Raw genomic sequence first — 25030 nt, 5'->3', positions numbered from 1 at the left:
ATCCTGATGGGCAAAAACAATCCATTGCATCAACGTTTGGTTTGGGCCATGCAAAGAGTTCAAAAAAGTTTTTGGGTCGTGGTCTGTATTGACCAGAGGAACACTACCCAACAGACTTGCCAACATTTGCTCTTCAAAGATGTCTTTAACATTAGTAAGCTTCCCAGTCCATCCTTTAACCCAGTCTCCCCTCAGCAAACTTGGATCCTACGAGCAAAATAAGAGGGAGATTAAAACAGGAAGATAAGCGGCGTATTTTCTGGACATAGTTATGCTTGAGCTCTCTACAGCAAGGATTAACAAAGCCAAATCATCGACTATAGACCTATGGAAAAACGCAGCAGCACAAGTATCAGTCCTAATGACCTCAGCATCACAAGAATTAGAGGAAAGCGACTAGGCAAGGTGTGATTCCTGATTCCTGTTTTTGTTTTTTGTTTATTTGTTTGTTTTCTTTCCTCGAGACCGCAGAGGGTGGGGGGTGGGAGAGGGTTGTTGTTCTTGTTCAATTGTGTTTGTCTGTTCTGTATGTTTAAAAATATATTTAAAAAAAAATAAATTATAAAAAACAGGAAGATAAGCCAAAGAAAGCAACATGGTAACAGTGAGATCTTTTACTGTATTAGTGAGATGTTTTTGGTCAGTATGTACACCCAGCGTTACACCTCCTGACCCAAAACACAATTAGTACCAGTGTTCAACATCAAGTGATCTGCAGCTAGACAAGAACATTAACCTTCAAAATGCCATGTCTTTTCAGAATTACAACTACCCAAAGCTCACTGAACTGGCAATTACATGTGCGCTCAACCAAACGTAGCACCCAGAAGGTCCCTCCAAACAAAAAGGCCTATAGCCAATCACGTCTTTCCAAGACACAACGGAGAACAAAGCTACAACAAAACTCACCCAACCAAGGCATGAGCTTCAGCGCCTTACACCAGATCTGCTACTTAAAGCTGCAACATTCAAAGGTAACCAACTCACTGTAATATAACCCCCAGTTACTCACTTCCCAACACATTTTGGCACCTCCTGCGTTCCTGACTCATTTGACACCAAACCATGTTCAAGAAACTCCCTTCTTCAACTCCTCTGACAGAGTTCTCAAAATAAAGTCCTCCACACTAGCCATGTGGAGTTTTTTCGTAATTCATGGCAGAAAAACAGAAAACAGAATGTTAGCCGCCAGAGTTGTAAATCACTGCAGCCCTGTCCCTCTAACTAACAAACCAGAAACTAGCTTAAGTACCCCCAAGTCTTAATGTGGCTTGCGGCGGGCATTTACACACTTTAAGCATGATTCTTTATATTTTTGTCTTGTTTCTGTTTTACTTTCTCTCACAATGCTGAAAGTGAGTTTTTCTGATTCTCACATGTTGAAAGTATGTCTGCCACAAAGGCTGGGAACGTAACGCTGAACAGATAAGGTACATTCATTTCTCCCTGGATAGTTGAGACTTCTCACATAGTTGAGATAAACGGGATGTCTAAACCTTGGGGTAAAAAGTGGTACAGAGGGGAAGAAGCGAGTGGCTCCTGAATGTCTACTATGTTTGATTGTAAGAAATGTTGAGTCATGTTTAGGCAGGGGGCATATCTTTCTATCTCACTGAAGATGCATATAAGCTGTGTGCTTTTTCTTATTCGTTGAATACACTTTCCACTGTGCTGATGTACTCGTGAAACAGTTTCCTTATATTTGCAAATATAAATACTCAAAGACCAAACTTTGGTTTCATTCTCAAATAGTCCTTATTTGTTTCATCATGTTCCTGCATGCAGGCAACCCTATAAAATCCCATGGGCGTGCCCCCGAGACAGCTGCCCGTAAGCAACCACACCTGGCCCAGATGTAGCTCATGAAGTTAACGACAACCCTCTGCTTTCACCCTGATTCTGCAAGACAAAAAGCAGCCAGCAAAACACACAGCACACCTAGTGGAGAGGAGGGGTCGTCACACATATTACAGAAATACCATTTATAAGTTATATATAACTTATATAAGATATATACAGGAAGGAAGAAAAGGTGTGTCCAAAGGTTTCTTGACTGTTGATTATAAATACAGGTCAGAGTTGACCGACAGGTCAGGCTGTGCTGTGGCAATGTTCTACTGTCTTGGCAGGGATTGTCTTTTAGAAAGAACATCACACATCATTTCATATCTGACACTAACTACTTAATTTGACAGACACCCACATTACTGTCAAAGAATGATAACACTACAATGTTCAACAAACATTCATATCAGTTTTTCAATGTCACCTATATTGTAGTGCAATGGCCAAAGTATTATTTGGCCATATTTTATATTGACCAGAAATAGGCATAGGCCTCTGTTATATCGAAATTTGAACATTCATTATGCCATTTACAGTCATTTGATAGTTAGCAATTCTAGTTATTTTAAAGTTGGCAACTTTTCACTTTCAGAGTCATTTGCATAGTTACCTGTCCAACAGAAATCAAGCAACCATGGCGCTACATTTATTAGGCCCTTAAACTCAGTCAGCTTGCCATACGCCATGCCAAAAGCCATACAGATGTTGACTCTGCTACTAGTGGAAGACTCAGGTTACACGCAATGAGTGCACGGGCAGAGTGCAATGAGATGATTGGATGGGCTTATTGCTTGTCTCCGACAGCCACAGATACTGGCTTTCTTTTTTTTTGGCAGAGGATTTCTTTTATTGATTGATGTCGGTATGTAAACATAATTTCAACAAATATAACAAAAAAAATGCTTTTAAAATTGCCCACCCAAGCTTTGAGTTGACTTGTTTCAAGTCAAAGTATTGCTATGCTTAGGGACATGCATAGACAACAGACATGTACTTTGGTATTATTAGCAAATGATTTATAAAAAAAAATAATAATTCTCTTTTTTATTTAGCTTTTACACATTCTCTGAGCTGACCATTAACCAACAGCCTTTAAGAGGCTCACATTTGTGGGTTTGTGATATTGTTCTCTGAGTTTCACTCCAAATTGGAAGTGTTGTATCGTTTATTCTGAAGATGAAGTTTGAAAATGTGCTGGCAGAGGTGAATGGCTTTGGGAGATTTCAATTAAGGACAATCCTCTTAACTGTAATTCCTCGTGTGACTTTGCCTTTTCACTTTCTGCTGAATAATTTCATCGCCGTTATTCCATGCCACCACTGCAACATCAGCTCACTGGATGACGGAGGTGGTTTTAGTAATTTGTCCCAGGCAGAGAGGCTTGTTGTTAGTATTCCACTCCAGGCAGATGGCACTCCAAACTCCTGTCAGATGTTTGCAGAGCCTCAATATCATCTGCTGCTCAACTCATCCAACATGACTGACCTACCCACAGTGCCATGTCAGAATGGATGGGTGTACGATAACAGCACCTTCAAGTCTTCACTGGCCACAGAGGTGAATTTTATTTCTATTTACAAAGTGATACAAATCCCAGATGAGTAAGTTCAATCTTCACTTTTTTGTCTCTTGATTGTTTCCCTCATAGTGGGATCTGGTTTGTGATAAGAGAAGAGTGAACCGAGCCACCGCCACTATCTTCTTCATGGGGGTCATGCTTGGAGCAGCAGTATTTGGCTATCTTAGTGACAGGTGGTCATGTCTTTAACTCTCAAATCAGACACATTTGGGTCTATGTGGTGAAATTACAATACTTTATTACATACAAGGGAAACTTATACATTGAAAATATGTTTTTGCTACAGTATAATTAGTGGGAATGCTGCTGAATCAGCAAAATTATTGTTATTCTGTTCGGCCATTTTTTTTATTTTTAAAACCATTCAACTTTTAAAATGTTCAGCTCTTTCAGCTAATGATGGGACTTCTTCAACTTTTTTTTCTACTATTTATACTTTTTAAAATATTAAGCTTTTTAACACTTTTTTTTAACATTGAAGTCAATGAGAGCATGCTTCAAATCCTTCCAAAATTTTCAGCTCATCCCTACTTTCACCTACAGACGCCAAACAAACTTTAGAATGTTCACGAAATAATCAGGTATTAGGCTATGGCTTTTCAGTTTGATATCTTTTACAGTTTTTGTGAAAAAGCTGTTTAAATTTAGTGATCATTTCAGGATTTTTCTGCGTTTCTAATGAGTGTGTGCGGCGTCTGCCAGAGTGGATGATGTCATACACTGTGCACAGAGTGCAGAGCCTTAAAAAATTATCTTTGTCCCTTCTCTATAAATTGCTCTCACGCCCACAATATCTACTTGTCCTGCACAATTTATACATCAAAAGGTAGGTATTTTTGTCTAGTGTCTTATTTGAGAGCTTGCTCTGTGTCTTTGAATAGCTCCAGTGTGGCACAGCTGACAGTTTCAGCAGGTGACACGGTCGTTAACCTGATTAAAAATCAAAGAGATCTCATCACAGACTTCAAAGGGTGTTTTCACTGGTCATACGTTACCATGACAACACTTTCACAGACAGTTGAATTGAATACTACAGGCAGTAATATGAACATTAGTCTATATCTTTTGCGTTCCACTTCTGTCTGTTTCTGTCTCAGTCTGTTTCTGTTTCTCTTTGTTTCTGTTTCTTTCTGTCTCTGTCTGTCTCTCTGTCTGTCTGTCTGTTTGGTTCTCTCTGTCTCTGTCTGTCTGTCTGTCTGTCTATGTCTGTCTCTGTCTGTTTCTGTTTCTCCCTGTCTCTGTCTGTCTCTGTCTTTTTTGTTTGTTTGTCTGTCTCTTTCTGTCTGTCTGTCTGTCTGTCTCTGTCTGTCTGTCTGTCCGTTTCTGTTTCTTCCTGTCTGTCTGTCTCTGTTTGTTTCTGTCTCTGTCTGTCTGTCTGTGTTTGTCCGTCTGTCTCTGTCTCTCTGTCTGTCTGTCTGTTTGTTTCTCTCTGTCTCTGTCTGTCTGTCTGTCTCTGTATGTTTCTGTTTCTCCCCGTCTCTGTCTGTCTCTGTCTTTTTTGTTTTTTGTTTGTTTTTGTTTTTCCTCTCTGTCTCTGTCTGTCTCTGTCTCTCTGTGTCTTTCTGTCTGTCTGTCTGTCTGTCTCTGTCTGTCTGTCTGTCTGTCAGTCTGTCCGTTTCTGTTTCTTCCTGTCTGTCTGTCTATGTTTGTTTCTGTCTGTCTGTGTTTGTCTGCCTGTCTCTGTCTGTCTGTCTGTTTCTTCTTGTCTCTGTCTGTCAGTCTGTCCGTTTTTGTTTCTTCCTGTCTGTCTGTCTCTGTTTGTTTGTCTCTGTCTGTCTGTGTTTGTCTGTCTGTCTGCCAGCTCTTAGCTTAATAAGGTAATGCAGTTCATCTTCCAACTGACAATTTTACATTTCAACATCCAAGATTTTCAGCAGTGCAATCCATTTGAGATTTTTCAAACAATTTTTTTCAAATTTCCGCATTTTTATCTCTGTTTCTCATAGCATTTGTAAGTCTCCCAGACTTAATCATAATTTCAGTTAGAAAATAAATTATTTTATATATTAGTGGTGTTATTCAACTTTTTAATGAAATTCATGTTAATTGAAACCATTCATACTTTTTCAACTATTCTCACTACTTCAACTTCTTCTTACTGATTTAAGCTATTTATCCAGTTTAGCTTTAGCAATTCAGCTATTCAGCATTCCCACGCATTTTCTGCAGGAAATGCATTTTCTAGTTATTATTAGAGTTTTAGTTTGCATTAGCCTCTGTGCTATGGTGCAGTATCGGATGTCTGTTTCGCCATTGCCACATTTTATTAACAACACTAGCGTGCAGTCTGAGGCATCAGTTATGCATAAGAGATTGTGCTTAAAATGGCTGACTAAAAGTTAATGTACAGCAAAATGTTTATAAGTGCATCTTCACGTACAGGTTAACGCTTGACGAGGTGTCCATTATCAGGACATAATTGACGATGGGGAGGCCAGCGCACCGGCCGGTTGCGTCCGCCGGAGTCCATTAATTACCTCATAACGACACCTCGTTGGGTATTAACCCACCATAGTCACTTACCAATGAACATTTTTTAAGACCATTAATATATATTTTCAAGCTTATGCAAAGAAAATCTAATTTTTGACTAATAACTGGAAAAATCATTCCAATCCCATAAGGTTCTTATGCATTGGAAACATTCACTGCTTCAGTAAATAGGACGGCCCTTAGATACAACTTGGCAACTGGAGATATTTCTAGTTCCCTCAGCTCATAGAACCCTTTGGCTCAGCTACAAGCTACAAAGCTAACTTTATGCTAACAAGATTCATAGTCAATAACATTGCATACAGTTGACAATCTGTAAATATAATTTAAAAGTTTGGCAACATACATTCAACAGCAAGACCAGCTAGCTATCCAGCCAGGTCATTGTCCCCAGATCAATATCAAGACTTCACAAACAAATGATACGGCACAGCGAAAAGGATGTGACATGATCACTGTGAAACAAAGTAAGTTTAGAGGGGCAGTGTTAATAAGATATTTCGATTTTTTTCCCCATTTAATTTAGCTCATTAATTTAGAACGGTAAACAGACAGTTTAACCGGAAGTACTTGGTAGGTGTCCTATATCACTTTTAAATGGACACCCTGCAGCCAATCAGAATAGAGTATTAACCCAGACCGCTGTATAAAGACATTACTACCATACAATTAACTCTAATCCACACATTGACCATCAACTTTTATTTTTACACACTGTGGACATTTTATAAGAAGGAATATGTTTGTTTATCCAAATAATGTGTGTCACACCCTCTTCTGAATAAATACTAGTGTGTTTTTACTTGACCTATTCTATAGATTTATCTATAACTTTTATCTTGCAGGTTTGGCAGGAAAATAACACTTCTTGTGTCCTATGTGACAACCACCTTCTTTGGATTTGCAAGCGCTTTCTCATATAATTTCACCATGTTTGCCGTCATGAGGTTCTTTACTGGATTTGGACTTTCTGGAATAAGCATTATCACCATAGTGCTTTGTGAGTTTTATGTCATTTATGTCTTTTTTGTTGTTGTTTTCTTAAAGAGAGAATTTCAAAACTGCAGCGAACAAAATATAAGAATAAAAAAGTAACATATATTTATATATAAATATGAGTATAGCATACTCAAATTATATAAAAATCCAAATTGGCTCAATTAGATGTGAAAGATTTGTATAATGTAAAGGTCACTTGTGAAATAAAGTTTGTTGAAGTGATGTACTATATATTTATTTTCTGTTTTAACTTCAATAATAAAACGAGTTAACGAGTCTACCGTAATAGTCAAATAATGGATTTGATTTATTGTCATTGTTCTTTATAGGTATTGAATGGGTGGATATCAAGCATCGAACTGCAGTAGGTGTTTTAACAAGCATGGACTGGAGTGTTTGTACTGCTCTGCTACCTGTTGTGGCCTATTTTGTGAATGACTGGAGGTACCTCACAGCCACAGCTACCACCCCGCTGTTTCTGGCAATGATCTGCTGGTGGTTAGGAAAAAATAATAATTGAGTTTTCAACCATAACAAGCAATTTTCTGCCTTTTATTTATTTTTTTCAGTTTGAAGCTGCCCTAACACCAGCAAGCCGTGTGAATATTCAAAACAATTTTACATCGTATAAACATCCTTATTCTCATTAACAGTATGACTTAGTTTTCATGAGGCAAAGGTGTGACAAATTTTTTTTTTCAAATCAAACTTTGTCGCAGGTGGCTCCCTGAGTCTGCCAGATGGCTGATAAGTAATGGAAAGGTCAACAGTGCTCATTTCTACTTGAGCAAGTGTGCAAAAGTCAACGGCAGAGAGCAGTTCATGGCTGACATAAAGCCTGAGGTACAGAATCTTATAATCTGATCACCTCTAGTCAGAAATCGATACCCACTACGACTCTGACCAAAGTTTCCTTTTTACTCTCCAGACTCTGTCCAAAGTAATACTTGTAGAAAATGAAAACAGAAAATATTCCTATTTGGACCTTGTGAAGACCCACAAAATGAGGAGACTGGCTCTACTTACTGGCATTGTTTGGTAATTTTTTTTGTATTTGCCTTAAAACAACCGAGATGTTCATCTTTAAAACCTCGAAAAAATGTATACTCTGTACAATCCACTGTCCATATGTGATCGCACAACCTGAGAACAAATAAACTTTAAAAATGGGATGAGTTTGAACACAGCTGTTCTGTGTGTCACTGTTGACAACTTATTGTCATTGAAACGGTATGATAGTACAATTCAATGCATGTGTATTATAGTGGTTAGGTCCATTTCACCATGCAGTGCAAGTTGACTTGTAGTTGTAATGTAACACAAAGTACTGTTGCTATGGTTACCCACAGCTACCTTGCATACTGATTTACAGTGGTTTAACTTTTGACTGTTGGGGTATCCTGTTGCAGATACCTGCCAGCCAATCAGAAACTACTCTTTTCTGGACTAAATGTGAAACTTGAAAGTGCTCATGTTATGCTTTTTGGCTTTTCCCTTTCCTTTATTGTGTTATATATCTTTTTTTTTAACGTTATAGGTTTACAAAGTGAAAAAGCCCAAAGTCTACCCCAAAGGGACTTACCATCTCCAACAGAAAACACTGTTCACAAACTGCTCCAAACAGCTCTATTGTAGTCCAGCCTTTACTTCCGTCACTTTGTAACACACATTATAATGCTCGCTTAGCTGCTAGCATGGCACGCCCTCATACTCTGCTTCTGACTGGCTAGTAGTCCTTAAGTAGGTACTGCGCATGTACGACTCCCAACAAAGATGGTATAGAAGTGAAAAGAAGAAAAGAGGAGCTGCAGCAATGTGGAGTACAACAAAAATATGGTGTTTTTTGAAAATTAAACCATGTAAACCTATTCTGATATAACCTCTTAATACAATTATGAACCTGAAAATGAGCATAATATGAGCACTTTAAGAACTCAATAATGATTTGCTTACTCTCTGTTGATAGGTTTGGAGTGGCCTGTACATATTACGGAATCAGCTTGAATGTCACTGGATTTGGTGTGAACATTTATCTCACACAGTTCATCTACGGCGCAATTGAATTTCCGGCAAAAGCATTTGTCTTTTTCACTTTGAACAAAATAGGCCGAAGGTTGAGTCAGACTGGAACACTCGTTATGACTGGACTGTGTATATTCTGCAACATGTTTGTCCCTCGAGGTAAATGATCAATAGTAAGATTAGGCCTACTATATAATAGATGACAACAGCAGATAAAGCTAAACTTGGAATAAAAATAGTGCACTTGCATTTTTTAGGCAAAAGTCGTGAATAGTCTAATTCTACATATAGTGGCTTCAAGTATAATACAAGGTGGGGTTAAAATGTCCTTTCACAACTTTTTAGATAACGCGTTGTTTCAGACAACTGTGGGAGCTTTGGGCAAGATGTTCGCAGAGGCATCTTTTACAACTGTATTTCTGTACACAACAGAGCTTTACCCCACAGTAATGAGGTCAGTATACAGTCTGATATAGAGCTTATATTTTGCACATTTACAAACAGTATCTGTATTATGAGGCCTAAGAGTTTACTGAGATATCTGGATGACTTGACACCTTGATATGCATCAGTCATTGTTCCAGACTCGAAGGAGTTGCAGTTGTATCATGAAACTGATTTCCCTGATTGTTACAAATGTGTTGCATTTTTGCTTATGCAGGCAAAATGGATTGGGTTACTGCTCCTTTATGGCCCGTGTAGGCGTGTCTGTTTCCCCTCTGATCATGCTTCTTGAAGAAGTGTGGGGCCATTTACCGAGTACTATCTTCTCCCTGGTGGCTGTTGCTGCAGGCCTGTCAGCTTCTCTTCTTCCTGAGACAAAAAACATCCGTCTACCAGAGACTATTGAGGATGTGGAACACACAAGGTACTGGGCCTTCATTTGGATTGCATCCAAACATCCAAGTAAAATTTATATTGTAATGCAAAAATGTCTTTTGTGTTTCAGAAGAAGATCAATCTCCACCTCTGACGAGAAATCTCAACCCTAAATTTGTTCTTCATTGCAACCAAAAGGCATTTGGCCTTGAGTTGCAGGGCATATCAGTGGTGGTAATATGTTTTAAATAATAAAAGAAGAAACAAGTGTTTCTTAGATAACCATAACGTGTATAACTTTTTTTTCAATATAATATTTTAATAAATGTGTGAAATATTTTATAGTACCACTGATTGATTGATTTTTTTGTACTGTGTGATTTGTCTTGTTGTTTCAAGTATTTCTCTCTTACTTCCCAACAAACTGTCAGCTGCTTAAGGCGCATTCATTCAATTTAAAATAAGATGTGAGTTAAAAGAGACTTTATTGTCATCCATCTGTGTAAAGTGCAGTAAAGTTCATAGAGGAACAAAATTGTGTTTCTGTGGTCCATAACAAAAAGATAAATGATGCAACATTCATTGAAAGTGAAGCAAACATTTAGACTACACATAAGGTACAAATATGTAGTGCAATAACAGACAAATAAATATCAGTAGTGTAAGCATAAAGTGAGGTAGAGCAGTAGTAACAGTAAAAGCAGTTTGTGAAGATATGTATGCATGCATGATTGTACAGTATGTTGTAAGGTACAAGTAGTCAGACAGTCCAGTATAGTGTGGTAGGGTATGACGGGTTAGTTATCATCCACGTAGTGTTTATTGGTCTCCTATGTTCCCATACATTCATCCATCTTGCCAAGATAATATTCACTGTTTTATTTGGTATATATCATTCATTCATTCATGAATTGCCTAGTGTTGTACTCATCTATTCATGCCGCATTGCAATCATTAATTTATCCCTATCCTCATTAATTATGTGTGTATCATTAGTAGGTAAATAAACATTTGATTGATAAAAGATTTGAGTGGTGTTGTGGCGGACTCCTTCACTCATCTTATTTTCCTTAGTCACCTTTTTGAGGAGGATTGTGACTCGTATGGTAAATAAACACTCGCGGAGATCCTTACGTTTCGTTCAAATAATGCAAGATTTATTACGCCAAAAAAATAATACTGTTTTCTCCCTGATGGCCTTTGCTGTAGGGCTGTCAGCTTGTTTACTTTCAGAGACACAAAATGTCTGTCTACCAGAAACAGTTCTAGATGTGGAAAAGACAAGGTACTGGGCCTTATTTTTACATGAATTTTAAAGTTTTAAACTGTCATAACATGGATGTGTTACTGTAAAGATTATACTTGTATTGTGTTTCATAGGATGATCAGTCTGGACATCTGATTACACTTAGCCCCATACAGTGTTGGAAGATCATTGATGGTAACATGTTTAAATAACAGAACTGTAAGCAACATCTGTATAATTTTTTTTTACAATATGCTATTTAAAAACAAATGTGATCATATGCATCACACTACCACTGATTCATGGCTTCGTTTTGGTTGGTAATGTCATAGAAGACTATATTTCTTTAATACAATGTCATAAAATGATGAGTCATTTTACCACATAGAGGTTACTGCTCTAACTATCATAGTCAGACAGAGAAGATAAAAGTTATTTTAGTGGTTAAGTGAGGTCAAATATTCACCAATTTCAACTGCAACCCAGCAGCCCATTGGTTGGTTTGCTGTCTATTTTAGTGTGAAGGCAGGGGTGTTTGAGGACTTGTTTCTCTGTTTCAAATGATTTTGCACACAGTGGGAGGCCACAATGACGTTCGAGAACATTCTGGCCAATATTAATGGATTTGGAAGATTTCAGATAATGATCATTGTGATCAGCTTCATCGGCCGCTTCACACTGCCCTGCCACTTCATGCTAAACAACTTCATAGCTGCTGTTCCCGCTCACCACTGCGACATCAGCTCTCTGGATGACGGAGGTATTTTTAGAAATTTGTCCCAGGCAGAGAAGCTTGCTGTTCTTATTCCACTCCAGGCGGATGGGACTCCAAACTCCTGTCAGATGTTTGCAGATCCTCAATATCATCTGCTGCTCAACTCTTCAGACATGACTGAACTAGACACAGTGCCATGTCAGAATGGATGGGTGTACGATAACCGCACCTTCAAGTCTACTCTGACCTCACAGGTGAACTTCGTTTCTTGTCATATGTAAAACATCTTACAACATAAAATGTACTGGTTCACCATCATGAACATCTTTAAGGGAGAAGTCACTCATGTTCATGCGTAAACCTCTTTATTTGTCTTTATTTGCTTGTACAAGTGGGACCTGGTGTGTGATAGAAGAGGGAAAAACAAAGCAACTGCTACCATCTTCTTTGTTGGAGTGATGTTTGGAGCCGTGTCCTTTGGAAGTCTGAGTGACAGGTATCGCAGCTTGGCTACTTGGCATTTAGCTTAGAACTTTGATTACCCAGTGCTTCAACCAATCAGTCAAATTAAAATTTAGAGACTTTCTGCCTTTCCGTAGGTTTGGCCGAAGGATCATGCTGCTGTTGTCATATGTGTCTGGAATGTTCTTTGCTGTTGCAAGTGCTTTTTCTACATCCTACGTGATGTTCTGCATGCTGAGGTTCTTCACTGGGTTTTGCATCACCGGCATCGTCATTATCTCAACAGTCCTCAGTAATAACATATTTTAATTTCTGTTTGTAAGCATACCATGTATCATGTTGAGTTCACCTCAAAAGCCTAGGCTACCAAATGTAGGTCAACAGAAGAAAAAAAAATTGTTTTTTAGTGTTTTCTCTGAATTTTGATCCTTGCAAAGTGATGAGGTGTTTGTTCTCTGCAGGTGTGGAATGGGTGGACATTGAGCACAGGAAATTGGTTGGAGTGATCGACAGCTTATCCTGGACATTTGGGAACACAATATTTGCAGCTATTGCTTACTTTGTGACTGATTGGCGGTGGCTAATTGTCAGTGTCAGCTCACCTTTAACCTTGGCCATCATCACCTGGAGGTAGGACTCAAAACCTCAGATCTTTTAGTCTACCAGATGTCCCCTACTGTAAGCCCTGGAAGCATTTTTGGGGTGGTTAGCATTTGCATGGGTTAAAGAGAAACGTTGGCGGGAAAAAACGATGTAGTTTGCACACTTATATTGCAAACTCTCAAATATTGAATTAGACAGTGTTCCATCTTTTAAGGGTTAATCTCCCAAAAGTTTAACGGTGGTTTAAGAACAAGTGCAAAATCAAGAGTAGCCCATAATCTAACAGCCAGCTGGACAACATCAGAATGTAAATAATCACAATGTTATTTAATTAATATTATTATAATCTTATAACCTATCTGGCCCCTATTTTCTGCCATGCTCGTAATTTTTTATTCAAGTCTGATCGGATAACAGGGGAATTCTGAGATTATTAAAAATTCCTACTCCATTTTTCTCATTGCTGCAATAGTAAAACAGTAAACTGTCACCACCATCAATTTCTGCCTTTCATTACAGCCAGAATGCATTTGGATGCAGGTTTTGGCTATCATCGTATTTGGGATAGAAACTGAATTTAGATAAACTTATGCTGCACAGCATGGCGGAAAAGTGATGTCACTTGAGTCAAATTGAATTGGGGCTAAGTGCAAGTTTGAAAATAAAAATTAAAAAAATCTGGGGATGTAGTTGTAGATTTAGTAGCATTAGTTATTTGGTATTTTAGCTGGAAGTATATTTGTAGAAGTGTGAGGAAACTATCTAGAGATTGAACACACCCCGAAGGAAGAATGTGTGGAGAAAAAGAATTTAGAATGGCTAATTCAAAACTGCCTACTACATACTCTCTACGAACGCAGTATGAAACTGTTAATAATAATGTTTTTGTTTTTGTTTTTTGGTAAATCGATTTATTTACTATGCTAGGCTAGGCTTAGTCGGTTTTGGGAAGTGTATGTAAACAAGTTGTTGTGACCGTTCCAGCGCTTTGCATTGTGGGACACAGTAGGCGAGGTGGACTGGTCCGATGCCTACTGCAGATTTTTCCGAATCGGTGTAACATCCGGGTATTTTTGGCATACTGCAGATTTTGTTTTTGTTTACTACATACTGCATAGTACATGCTACATTTTGGCCAGATCAGAACGAACTGCTAGTAGTTTGAATACAGCCCAAATCTCTGGTTCTGCTGCATTTACTTTGGTCATTGTGAGTCTAACAATATTATAGTAGTGAAATGTTAAATTGGTGGAGTACTCTTAAACTTTCAGCTCGCAGTATTCAGTGTGCGGACTACCTCTATTTCGCCTTTGTATGCTACTTTTGTGCTGCCTCTGTACCCAACTGAGGTTAGATACACAGGTTAGGGTTTTGTTTTTTGTTTTTTATGTAAACATGCAATAACATTCATTATCATGTCATCCATCAGGAGTAAAAATCATCTTTGCCTTCAACATTTAGGTGGATGCCAGAGTCAGCAAGGTGGCTCATTGCCAATGGAAAGCTGGAGCAAGCTCAGAAGTATTTGAAAATATGTGCCAAGATTAACAGAACAGAGGAGTTCATTCACATACTTAAAACAGAGGTTAGCATATTCCAGATAATGGTTAAATCTCACAAAAAAACTAAACAAAAATCAGCAACAGTCGTGTAATCTTTCAGATTGCAATTAGTTTGGGTTGTCTAATACACTATTATAGTTGTTAATCCTTTAAATGTTTACCACATGGTTTAGAGAATAATGATGCTTTGCCATCTTTCAGACCCTGTCCACTATTGTTGTGACTGAGAAAAGAGATCGGCCCTATTCGTACCTCGATCTGATAAGAACAGCCAAAATGAGGAAACTAGCCCTATGCACTGGTATAATGTGGTCTGTATTCCCAGTTCTATTGTGCTCAATCATTTTAGGTTGTAAAATATAGTTTGTCTTATGTTTTATGTTACAATTCCAGGTTAATAATTTTGATTGTATCTTAACAAACTATTTGATTTGAAGAGTCTTCACTTTATCTTCCTATAGGTTTTGTGTGGCAACTGCGTTTTATGGCATCAGCTTCAACATCACAGGCTTTGGGCTCAACATCTACCTCACTCAGTTTACCTATGCTTTAATTGAGCTCCCAGCCAAAGTATCAGTTTACTATTTACTGGATAAGATAGGCAGGCGAGGAACTGAGGTGGGAGCTCTGTTGATGGTTGGCGTCTGTCTTGGAATCAACATTGTAATACCTAAAGGTAGGCATCCATTGATGTCCACAGACTCGCATCTAAGGTTTAGGTTATTTTGTTTTTAAATGTAACTGTTACAATAGCAGAGATTAAAGTCATTATTATACACAGGAATATATAAGGAATTCTAGTATTTTCATTATTAAATCAACGACTGCAACAATAAAAAGCCATCTCTCAGTCACTGATCTTGTTTTCAGATATGTCTGTTGTCAGAACAGTGGTGGCTGTCATTGGAAAAGGGTTCTCCTCTGCATCATTTGCAACTGTTGTGCTCTACAGTTCTGAGCTCTATCCCACTGTAGTAAGGTAACCATGCATGCCTTCTTTTTCACAATTTTGGATTTGTAACATACAGTATATACAGAGCTATATCTATACTGCCAGACAGATCTGCTATTTTTCTACATAAAAGTAATAAAATCCTCATTTAGAGGCCTAAAGGTAGTCTCTTCTGTGTTTTTATAGGCAGAATGGTATGGGTTACAACTCTTTCATGGCTCGAATTGGTGTAGCTGTGGCTCCTTTGATTCTCTTACTGGATGAGGTGTGGAAGGACCTGCCCCAGGTCGTCCTGTGCTCTGTGGCCGTACTGGGGGGAGTAGTGGCAAGAACACTGTCAGAGACACGCAACAGGTGCCTGCCAGAGACCATAGAGGATATTGAACAGTTGTAGTGAACCCGTCAGTGACGGTTCAGTCAAGCAACGACAGTATGTACGGTCTATTTTCAAATTAATTCATTTTCAATTTATGCTTGAAGTAGAATTACCTTCAGCTTGTATCCATATATTGGTTAGGTGGAAGGTTATTTGGGGAGGTGTGATAAAAACTATCTGGAGATTGAATTCTTAATTTAGTTGTATTGATCGTAAATTTAAAAAAAAATACTTTTTACAAGACCGTTGTTAAAGGTTACTGGTTACTTTACCCAAAGAGTGATGTTCCCTTCTCAGATTGTTTGATAGTTTTTTGATTTGCCCAGTATTTAAAAATTATAATTATATTTATATATATTTGTATCTTGTTATTCATCTCTTAATTATAATCTCTTAAATATTAAATACATTTTTATGAAAGGTGAGTTTGACCTGATTTTGTGTCCTGAACACACCTTTAGTATTGTATCTGTATAATGCATCCTAAGATGAGCTCCATGTTAGGCAATATGCATTTAGTTGAACTGTAATAAAGTTGCTAAGAATTTGAAAAAAAAACCCCACAAAGAACCAATATGTATTAAAATATAAAGTATACTGAAATAGTACAAGCCTGTACTTGTACCAGTGGTGGTATTATCCCCGTGTCTTGATTCATCATAAACCAGCCTGAGGACTTGACAAGGCAAACAAACTCCACGAGGGACACCACCACTTTTGCAATAACAGGTTTTACTAATTAATATGTACACAGAAATTAAGTCAAAGCTCCTTTATTAAAGAAACAAAGCAAGCACAAATCTGTACGACTCAGCAATCCCCTTAAGGAAAGTCAACCACATCTAAATGACATGTTCCTGATATTCCTTTAGAAAATCTTTTATAGCCAGGTCTAATATTTGCTGCTGATATTTCATCTGACATTACACTTAGTTACAGAATTAACATTGGTGGGAAAAAGACAAAAAGCAAAACAAAATATAAAAATCAAAATGCTAAATTGTAAACATTAAGATACAATGATACAGAAAGATCTAAAACTAAAGTACGCAGATGTTTTCCAGGACACTTCTTGGCTGTTGTTCAGTATTGGGAATACTCCTTGCTCTCTAGTTTGGCAATGATTCGCTCCAGCTGTCTTTTAGCTTCACATTGTGGGAAGTTACCCATTTCATAGTACTGGGGTGCAATCTTCACCAGCCTGTAACAGAAAAAAAAGGCAATGAATAAGTCCGTCAGGAGATCATTTACCATCAAAGCTGAATTGTATAAATCTTAGGAAACTGCATTACTAAAATTTGAAATTCTCTGCACACATACCACTCTGGTTTGATGTCCGTGCACGTGCGGATGTAGTTTTTGGTGGTTAGGACAAATTCATTGTAGAGCACCCACTCAGGCTTGTGGTCCAGGACTGTAGACGGGTGCAGTTGGACCACTTGGTTGTCTTTGACTGTGAGGTAATGCCCTGTACGCTCCAAATGAGCCACCTGGTGGATAAAAAAAAAAAAAAAAAGTATTATTAACAGATAAATGATAACTAGAGGGGTTTTAGTCCACACACACACATCTCTGGTAGAAACAAACAGTCACTAATCTGTATTCACCTGCATGAAGAAGCCGGTGCAGAGTGCTCGGCGGATGTTGGTGTAGTAATCTCTGCTGGTGAACTCTGTGCTCCGACGGGGCAGGTTGAAGCGGTCCATGATCCTAGACAGCTGCTGCCGCACGTTGTCAGCAGACATCAGTGAACGGTAGTTGACAAAGTTGTCATAGCACCACTGGTTAGCCTCGTGGTCTGGAAAAGGTATAACAAGGATTCAGACATTTGGGTTAAGTGTCTTTGCACTTTAAAAAATAAACAAAAAAAACAACGCTGCACTAATCAATGTTTTTCATATAAACAATGGATCAAATGACTAATGTAAAATAAGCAGCTTATAATGCGAAACCCACAGAGAGTTACAAACCAAATTTGCAATCACTTGCTCAATGAAGCATTTGTGGATCTTGGAACAATGTTTTGGATTTTGGACCTTTAACTTTGAGCTAAATCAACGTTTCTTTGTAGTGAAAAAGCTAGCAAAGCCAATGTACGCTACCTGCTCAGCAATAAACAGCAGACAGACCAAGTTAGCCACTAGCTGGTGAACACGGTGGAGCATCTATGGAGCCAAGAACACATTTTTCTCGCGACTCAGTGGAGACCAAATCAAAGCATTTCAGTACGTTGTGCAGCATGATGCACACGACTTAAAGCACCCCACTATTAAAACGTATTGTCAATTGGATGTTTGACTTTCACTGAATGACGTATGTGCAGTTTGACGCACAAAGTCGGTTTTCACATTCATCTGATGAAGAGCAAAGGTTTTTCTGTGCTCACCTCAAATCTGAGTTTAAGACGTGTACGTACGAGCACGATTTTGTTACATCACAAGCGGTTTCGGAAGGTCCAATGTCCAACTTACACAAGTCTGATGGTGAAACTTGAAGCCTCCAATGTAGGTTATATGAGAATGGAGGAACCCAGCAGTTTGCATATTCATAGAGCGGGAGTTGGTGTGAATTTAATAATTTTGAACGAGGTCATTTAACGTTTTTTTTGTGTGGAAAAACCACCCGACAAAAATCATCAATCCAAGTATATTTAAGTCTTGAAACATGTCTCAACGGGATCTTTAAGACTGATGCTCACTTTGTTTGAAGGCGTGGTAGACGTTGAGCAGCGTCAAGTGGTCTCCGTCGATGTGAGCAAACCTCATCTTGGACTCGTCTGCTGCCTTCTTAGCCTCCGTGGGGCGGACAAAACACTGTGGGACTAAACAAGGTTGGTATGGGCCCCAACAAAGCCGCCCATAGGGATGAGTCAAATATTCACACAAAAATGGAGCAAAGCCTATGATGCTAGGGCACTCGACACTGCGTTGGGACAGGGCAGGACCACAAGCTCTATCAAAGGGGCTGCAGTCTTTTCACATGGTCATTCCCAACTGTAATGGCTATTAGCTCGTAGAGAGGGGGTCATTTAACCACATCTGTAAAACAAGAGTTTTCACACAACTACAAAGTGTTAGGGACACCAGCAATGTCTTAACTTTTCAAGATTCAGAAATTTTACTTTTTCGTATCGAGACATAATGCTTAGGCCTTTAGAGCAGATAACTAAAATACTTGCAGGCTACATATATAACTATGCATAATGATTATAGGTAAAATTCACAATGCATTTTTTCAATAAAAAGAAAATTGTGATAAATGCGATATGAATACAATATTAAGTGGTGCCTGCCCTATCCACTTGCCTTGGTGAAGAAATACTCAAAAAAGCTCACTCACTATTAAAAAAAAATACTGGGCATATTGTGGCCATAACTTATAACCTAAAATTAAAAGCCAATACAAAATTAAGGGAGAGCTTTCAAATTTAAGTGGAGCTGTCGAGTGAAAAGGTATTCCAACCAAAAACTGAATTTGTGGATTGAAAAGGCTTTTTGATGATGAAATATAAGTTCATATATGTGGGCTGCATGGGGAAAAAAATGGCATTTAGATTGTTATTCAATACCATGAAAATATTGATTATTGTACATACAACATAATCCCAACACAATACTTCTTTAGGATTAATGAAAAGCTTTGTTCAATACTTTGGTCTGCACCTCACTGTGTGCATTCTCAAAGATAAAACCTAAAATCTCATATTTGCCACTTTCTCACATCTGGATGCAACTACAGTTCAGAGGGTTACTTGGTATACTGTACAACCTGTATGTAGTTGTTGCCAACTGGTTTAAACAAAATAATGTTCAGCATTAAATCCAGAAACATTTTCACATTTCATTGGGCCAATACCTTATTTACATTATTGTTTACGTCCTGCTAAAGGGGATCTGCATCTCCATTTTAACACGTCTGTACATGTTGCACATCCAAAAAGGCGTTAACAGAAGTGCTTGGGATACCACATCAAGACTTTCAAGGCAATTAAAAATGTAAAAAAAAAAAAAATTAATTCACGTGTTCCAAAATGCTGTGCAAAAAAACTAAATTCTAGGTGGGACACTTTTCCCCCAAACTACCAGCGAGTAGTGTTTAACCCCCAAGAGACTTGGCACTTGGCCTACAGAAGGGAAGGCAGACGTCAGCCCAGTCCTGGGCATTACCTGACAGCATGGCAGTAATGGAAAGGATCTCGTTAGAGCAGTTAAACTCGCAGCTGGCAATGACCATCTTAGCCAGCTGGGGGTCCAAAGGAAACTCTGCCATCATGGAGCCCAGCTCCGTCAGGTCACCGTCGTCATTGAGAGCTGCCAGGTAATTCAGCAGCTCAAGGGCCCTCATCAGTGTCTCAGGAGCTGCAGGGAGGGAAGAGACGGTTCGAAAGGTCAGAGAGTTATGGCGATTCATTAATGCTTTATCATTCAATCTACTGTACCTGCTGCAGACTAACTCACCTGGTGGATCCATGAAGTCAAAGTGCACAAGGTCATCAATACCCAGCTTCTTCAGCTGCAGCACAACAGATCCCAAGTTGGATCGAAGAATCTCAGGGTATGTGTTATCCTGGAGTGGGGGTGTTTACAATGTTAATAAACAGTGCATTTATTCAGAACAGGCTAAATTGAGGTTTTGTTTTTAATCTAGTGCCAAATCTCAAAAAGGTGAAGACGACAAGACGTCTGTAACTGTTGTCACTTGCCTGCATCTCTGTTTTGTAGGCCTTCTCTGTGTAAAGGCGGAAACATTTCCCTGGACGTGTTCTGCCGGCTCGTCCCGCCCTCTGCTGGGCAGAAGCTTTACTGATGGCCGTGACGAGCAAAGACTCAACTCTGATACGGGGGTTGTAAACCTGGACGCACATTTGAAAGGCATTTTTTTTTTTTATTAAAATAGTTGTCCTGAGATGTACAAGGGACCTCTAGCCCGGTTAAAACCAACTGCCTCTGCGTTTATACTAGTGAGTTTTACAGGATCATCCACGTTTTTATGCAGCACCATATTACACACAAACAGGATTAAATGCAATAAAAATCTTGCGAGGTGAGTTACGCTTCCCCCACCTTTTGCTTGGCAAATCCAGGATCGATGACAAACACCACACCATCAATTGTCAGAGAGGTCTCAGCGATGTTTGTCGAAACCACAACCTGAGGATGAAGCAACAGGCTATAAAATATCTATTACCAAAATGTGACAAGTAGGTGCAAATGGACACATAATGTAAAGCCACAGAGTATAATGCATTTCTCTTTTTGTTCCATTCAGGGTTCATATGCATTTTAACCAATACTTTTCCATGACTTTTGGCAATTTTCCATGACTATGTATTCCTGAAAATGTCAGTTGACATTATACAATAATAAAAATCTGTGTTAAAGTTTACCCTCAGAGGTTTAACAATAAAATGAATAACAATTTATGTGGTACATAGTGGGATTCGTAATATCGCGCCCCGAATAGAACGTTGAGGTTAGGACGACGTGAAATACTTTTATTAAATCACATATTATTATGCTGTGTTAAAAAAAAAGATTCCATGACTTTTCCAAAAAATTCTGGGTCTTTTTATGTTTCCAAAACTTTTCCAGTTCTGGAATTTGCATTTTTCAAATTCCAGAACTTTTCCAGGTTTTTTCAAAACGTATGAACCCTGTCCATTAGTTAAAATGTACCTTTCTTCCTATTGCACCATTTGGCTTTCTTGGAGGAGGCGGCTCAAAGATCCTTTGCTGTTGCTGTGGTGGCAACGTAGAATACAGTGGGATGATTTTGATGTCTCCGACTTCAGGTCCAAGGTCATCTACCTCGCGCTTGATCCGCTTGCAGGCCTCATCAATTTCCTAAAAGAAAGAATTTGATTAAAAGTTGTGTGTTGAGGAAAACAGAACTATGCAGCTATGCTGAGAATTCACTAGCAATGGACCAGCAATGCCAGCGCAACAAGTCTTACCTCTTGACCAGTGAGAAAGAGAAGGCAGTCACCTTCATCTTCCTCACACATGTGAATCTGGATGACAGTGCGGATCGCTGCCTCAAGGTAGTCTCGCTCTGGCTCGGGGGTGTAGAAAATCTCGACAGGGTGTGTACGTCCAGGAATAGTCAAGAGAGGACAGTTGTCGAAGTACACCTGAAACTTCCCAGCATCTAGCGTGGCACTCATGACGATGACCTGGGCGTGAAGGAAAAACGTTGCTGTAAATGTCGTTTTTATGACTTGTATTGTCCCATTTAAGCACCAATACGTGTGCGTCTGTACGTTTAGATTAATGCCAGCCCCAGAGCACTTTTAGTCAGATCAGTAAAGAAACAATGCCTTTGCAGATATTTTAATGACATTTGCTTGATCAAGATGATACCATTACAGAAATATTTCTTTTTTGAGTATAATTAAATTTCCACTCTTGCTGATTAATTTATTGTGCCTTCCAATGACACGTTAAACGCTCCATTTGACATTAGAAGAGGCCCAAGCTAGCTCTTTGTCCGGTACAGAGTTTTGATTTCTATTCGGAAAAGAATGTTTAACAGTGATGCGAATCTTTCTGAGGCACAAACCTGCACAATCATTCATTTTCTTATTGGCCTACCTGTTTAGTAAAGCACCGCTGGAGCAAAACATAACATATACCAGGATAGAGGAAAACAAATAATTCATTGCCGTTATTTTAAAAAATGATCTAGTACCTTCAGATCCGACCTTTGACGCACCACCTCCTTGAGTACTCCCATCAGGATATCTGTGGCCAGAGTTCGCTCGTGAGCTTCGTCCAGAATGATCACACCATATCGCTCCAGCAGCGGGTCATTCATAGCCTCTCTTAGTAACATACCATCCGTCATGTACCTAATGAAATTACAGACATGCTTTGTTAGACTGAGACATTTTTGATTAAAACAAAATAGACTGGTTGCTCTGTGCCTAACATAAGTTACTGTGCATTCGGAGAGCTCAATCACTTACTTGAGTATAGTCTTAGCAGTGCTGCAGTCCTCAAATCGAATGGAGTAGCCGACTTCCTGTCCAAGCATGACGTCCATTTCGTCTGCTACTCTTTGAGCCACGCTCATAGCCGCCACTCTCCTGGGCTGAGTACAGGCTACCGCCCGCTTAGGCCCAGGCAAGCCCCTCACCATATCCACACACCACTGTGGGATCTGGAGATTGAAGCACAATTTTCAATTAATTCAGTTAAGATTATTTTGGATATAAATCATTCTTAAGCAATACTGTGCCATCATACTGGAAAGCCTCACACAAGCTTTTAGTGTCCGGCACATAAGATACAGGCTGATTTATTGCATTTCAGACCTGTGTCGTCTTCCCAGAGCCAGTTTCACCAACAAGGACAAAGCTCTGATGACGTGTGATGATATCGCTGAAGTTTTCCTTGTACTCCCACACTGGAAGCTGTAACCGCTTCTTCAGGATCTCGTAGAAGCGCGGCGTGTGCGGCAGGTTGGTGAACGGGTTGATCTGCTGTTGCATAGCCATCTGCTTGATGGGCGCCAAGCACGGCATGGTCACGGGGACCGTGCTGTTAGACGGGACACTAGGCGGCTTCAGGTCTCTGTCCCGGTCCCGGTCCCTATCTCGGTCCCTGTCCCTGGAGCGATCCTCACGGTCTCTGTCCCGGTCCCTGTCTCTCCTGTCAGAAATCACCATGAAGCTACTTTGTGATTATCTGCCTATATTGATGTCAAACTTGCAAAGGGAAAACATTGACTTTGATTCATTTTATTATGCAGCAGGTTCACCTAAAATAACCTTATACGTTAATGTTAACCTTCACCAAGGTGTAACGTTAGCTACCTAACAAAACTGGCAAATGAGTGAAAATATATGAACTCTGGGTTGCCAAGTGGCAATTATGACTATGGATGTTGATGTGATACAAGTAAAATATTCCAATTATGGTGACAATGACCAACACTGTGAGCATTAACCTGCTCTAATGTATACTGTAGCCCGCCCGGTAATGGAGTTTTGAGTCAGATACTGATGATATATGAGAGTTGTGGTTACAGTTATAGAATTAAGGATATAGTGATTCGTTTTTGCTTAACCTTTGGTCATTTTAGATGTGTTATATAATAGTTAGCCAACTCTCTTGATAGGTTGAGCAAAATAATATACACACACATCTCAATAAAATACAATTCAACAGCATTACAACTTAACTTACCCTTCCAAAATAACAATAGAACTGAATGAACACCTCTTTAAAACTGTTTCACCTAAAATAACCTAATACGTTAACCTTCACCTAGCAAGGTGTAACATTAGCTACCTAACAAAACTGGCAAATGAGTGAAGCGACTTAATAAAAACAGTTTTGTCTGGGTAATATCAGCCCACAAAGTTTCGGTTAGCAAGCATGCTGGCGCAATGGTACGTTAACAACACGTGATCAATTCTAATAGTAGCTAGTTAACTATTCCAGGAACCAACTCAGTCTTTTAATTTGTAGGTATAAGGTTAGCCAGATAACGTTCAATCTACTAAAGGTAGCTAAGGGTTGTTAGCGACTCGCGGAGTTAACTTTAGCCACACAAACACACACACGTGCCTCACTGGCGAAGGCATCGTTTGTTAGCAGGAGCCGTCCTCAGTAGCTAACAGCTAACCTAACGTACATCTAGCTAGTTATTAACACAATGTAGCTAAACACAATACATTTATAACCCTGTATTAGATGAATATCCGGGTGCCGTTAAACAGCGGATAAGAGCAGAGTTACAAAATGAAAAGCTAAGGTTAAATTGTCTCATCCATAGTGGCTATTAGCCATATTGACTAGCATTAGCTAACAGCTCGCTAGTACATAACTGGTTAAAGCAGACATGTTAACTTGGGAGCTTCACCTACCCTTCAGACCTCTTCTTAGTGGACGAGTAATCATCACCCAAATCCAGGCGATGTCTTTTGGACATCTTTAGGAATTAATTTAGCGTATATTTAATCTATTTAAGCGGGTACAAGTCTACCAGGCCGGAGCTAGCTAGGTTTCCAGATTCCTGTGTGTTTTCTTCTTTTCAAATTGGTTTTACAGCGGTTGTGCAGATTTACATTACCGCCGCCTGCTGGTGTGGAGTGTGGAATAATATGGACTGGCATTTACAACAGATACAGGCAAGGTGGAGCCCCAGAGCTGCATGCTTCGTGCTCGTCAAGTGGTCTGTGATGAGTTAATTGAAAATGTGTATATAGGATTATGCATTAGGCCTACTATAGCACAATATTCACTGATATAATACGTAAAAACATTTAGAGAACCTCCAGGAAATGTACCTTAAAGATTCGCTAAAGGTTTTTACATTTCCTTAAGGTTCTCTGAAGGTTCTTTTTCAAAAACT

The 25030-nt window shown here is 39.1% G+C and overlaps 3 protein-coding genes across 4 annotated transcripts; 2 read left to right on the top strand and 1 right to left on the bottom strand.

Annotated features, from left to right (window-relative positions):
• Window positions 1-3021: 3021 nt before the first annotated feature.
• On the top strand, window positions 3022-11159 carry LOC144531255 (solute carrier family 22 member 7-like). The gene is made up of 10 exons (XM_078271297.1): window positions 3022-3402; window positions 3494-3597; window positions 6763-6917; window positions 7246-7414; window positions 7636-7759; window positions 7845-7954; window positions 8883-9097; window positions 9284-9392; window positions 9600-9806; window positions 11138-11159. Exons 1-10 carry the CDS (start codon window positions 3022-3024, stop codon window positions 11157-11159), a joined length of 1596 nt encoding a protein of 531 aa, XP_078127423.1.
• A 432-nt stretch (window positions 11160-11591) lies between these two features.
• On the top strand, window positions 11592-15691 carry LOC144531246 (solute carrier family 22 member 7-like). Its single transcript, XM_078271286.1, has 9 exons — window positions 11592-11972; window positions 12111-12214; window positions 12318-12472; window positions 12642-12810; window positions 14245-14368; window positions 14547-14656; window positions 14807-15021; window positions 15216-15324; window positions 15484-15691. The coding sequence occupies exons 1-9, from the start codon at window positions 11592-11594 to the stop codon at window positions 15689-15691; spliced, it is 1575 nt and encodes a 524-aa protein (XP_078127412.1).
• Window positions 15692-16430: 739 nt separating this feature from the next.
• Window positions 16431-24715, bottom strand: LOC144524674 (ATP-dependent RNA helicase DHX15-like). 2 transcript variants are annotated; one of them, XM_078261100.1, is made up of 14 exons: window positions 24543-24714; window positions 22986-23322; window positions 22638-22831; window positions 22361-22520; window positions 21627-21845; window positions 21349-21516; window positions 20737-20823; window positions 20376-20525; window positions 20131-20239; window positions 19840-20031; window positions 18372-18494; window positions 17281-17471; window positions 16994-17163; window positions 16431-16874 (listed from the first exon to the last, which is right to left on the bottom strand). In XM_078261100.1, the coding sequence occupies exons 1-14, from the start codon at window positions 24605-24607 to the stop codon at window positions 16757-16759; spliced, it is 2283 nt and encodes a 760-aa protein (XP_078117226.1). In that variant the 5' UTR covers window positions 24608-24714; the 3' UTR covers window positions 16431-16756. The 2 variants fall into 2 exon arrangements, with proteins under 2 accessions (XP_078117226.1, XP_078117235.1); XM_078261109.1 differs by lacking the exons at window positions 16431-16874; window positions 16994-17163 and adding an exon at window positions 17776-17838 and having other exon boundaries at window positions 17383-17471; window positions 24543-24715.
• Between the last annotated feature and the right edge of the window lie 315 nt (window positions 24716-25030).

The sequence above is a fragment of the Sander vitreus genome, chromosome 2, assembly GCF_031162955.1.
Source record: "Sander vitreus isolate 19-12246 chromosome 2, sanVit1, whole genome shotgun sequence".
NCBI lineage: Eukaryota > Metazoa > Chordata > Actinopteri > Perciformes > Percidae > Sander > Sander vitreus.
Note: the sequence above shows the minus strand (reverse complement) of the source record. Positions and strands in the feature narration are given on the sequence as shown.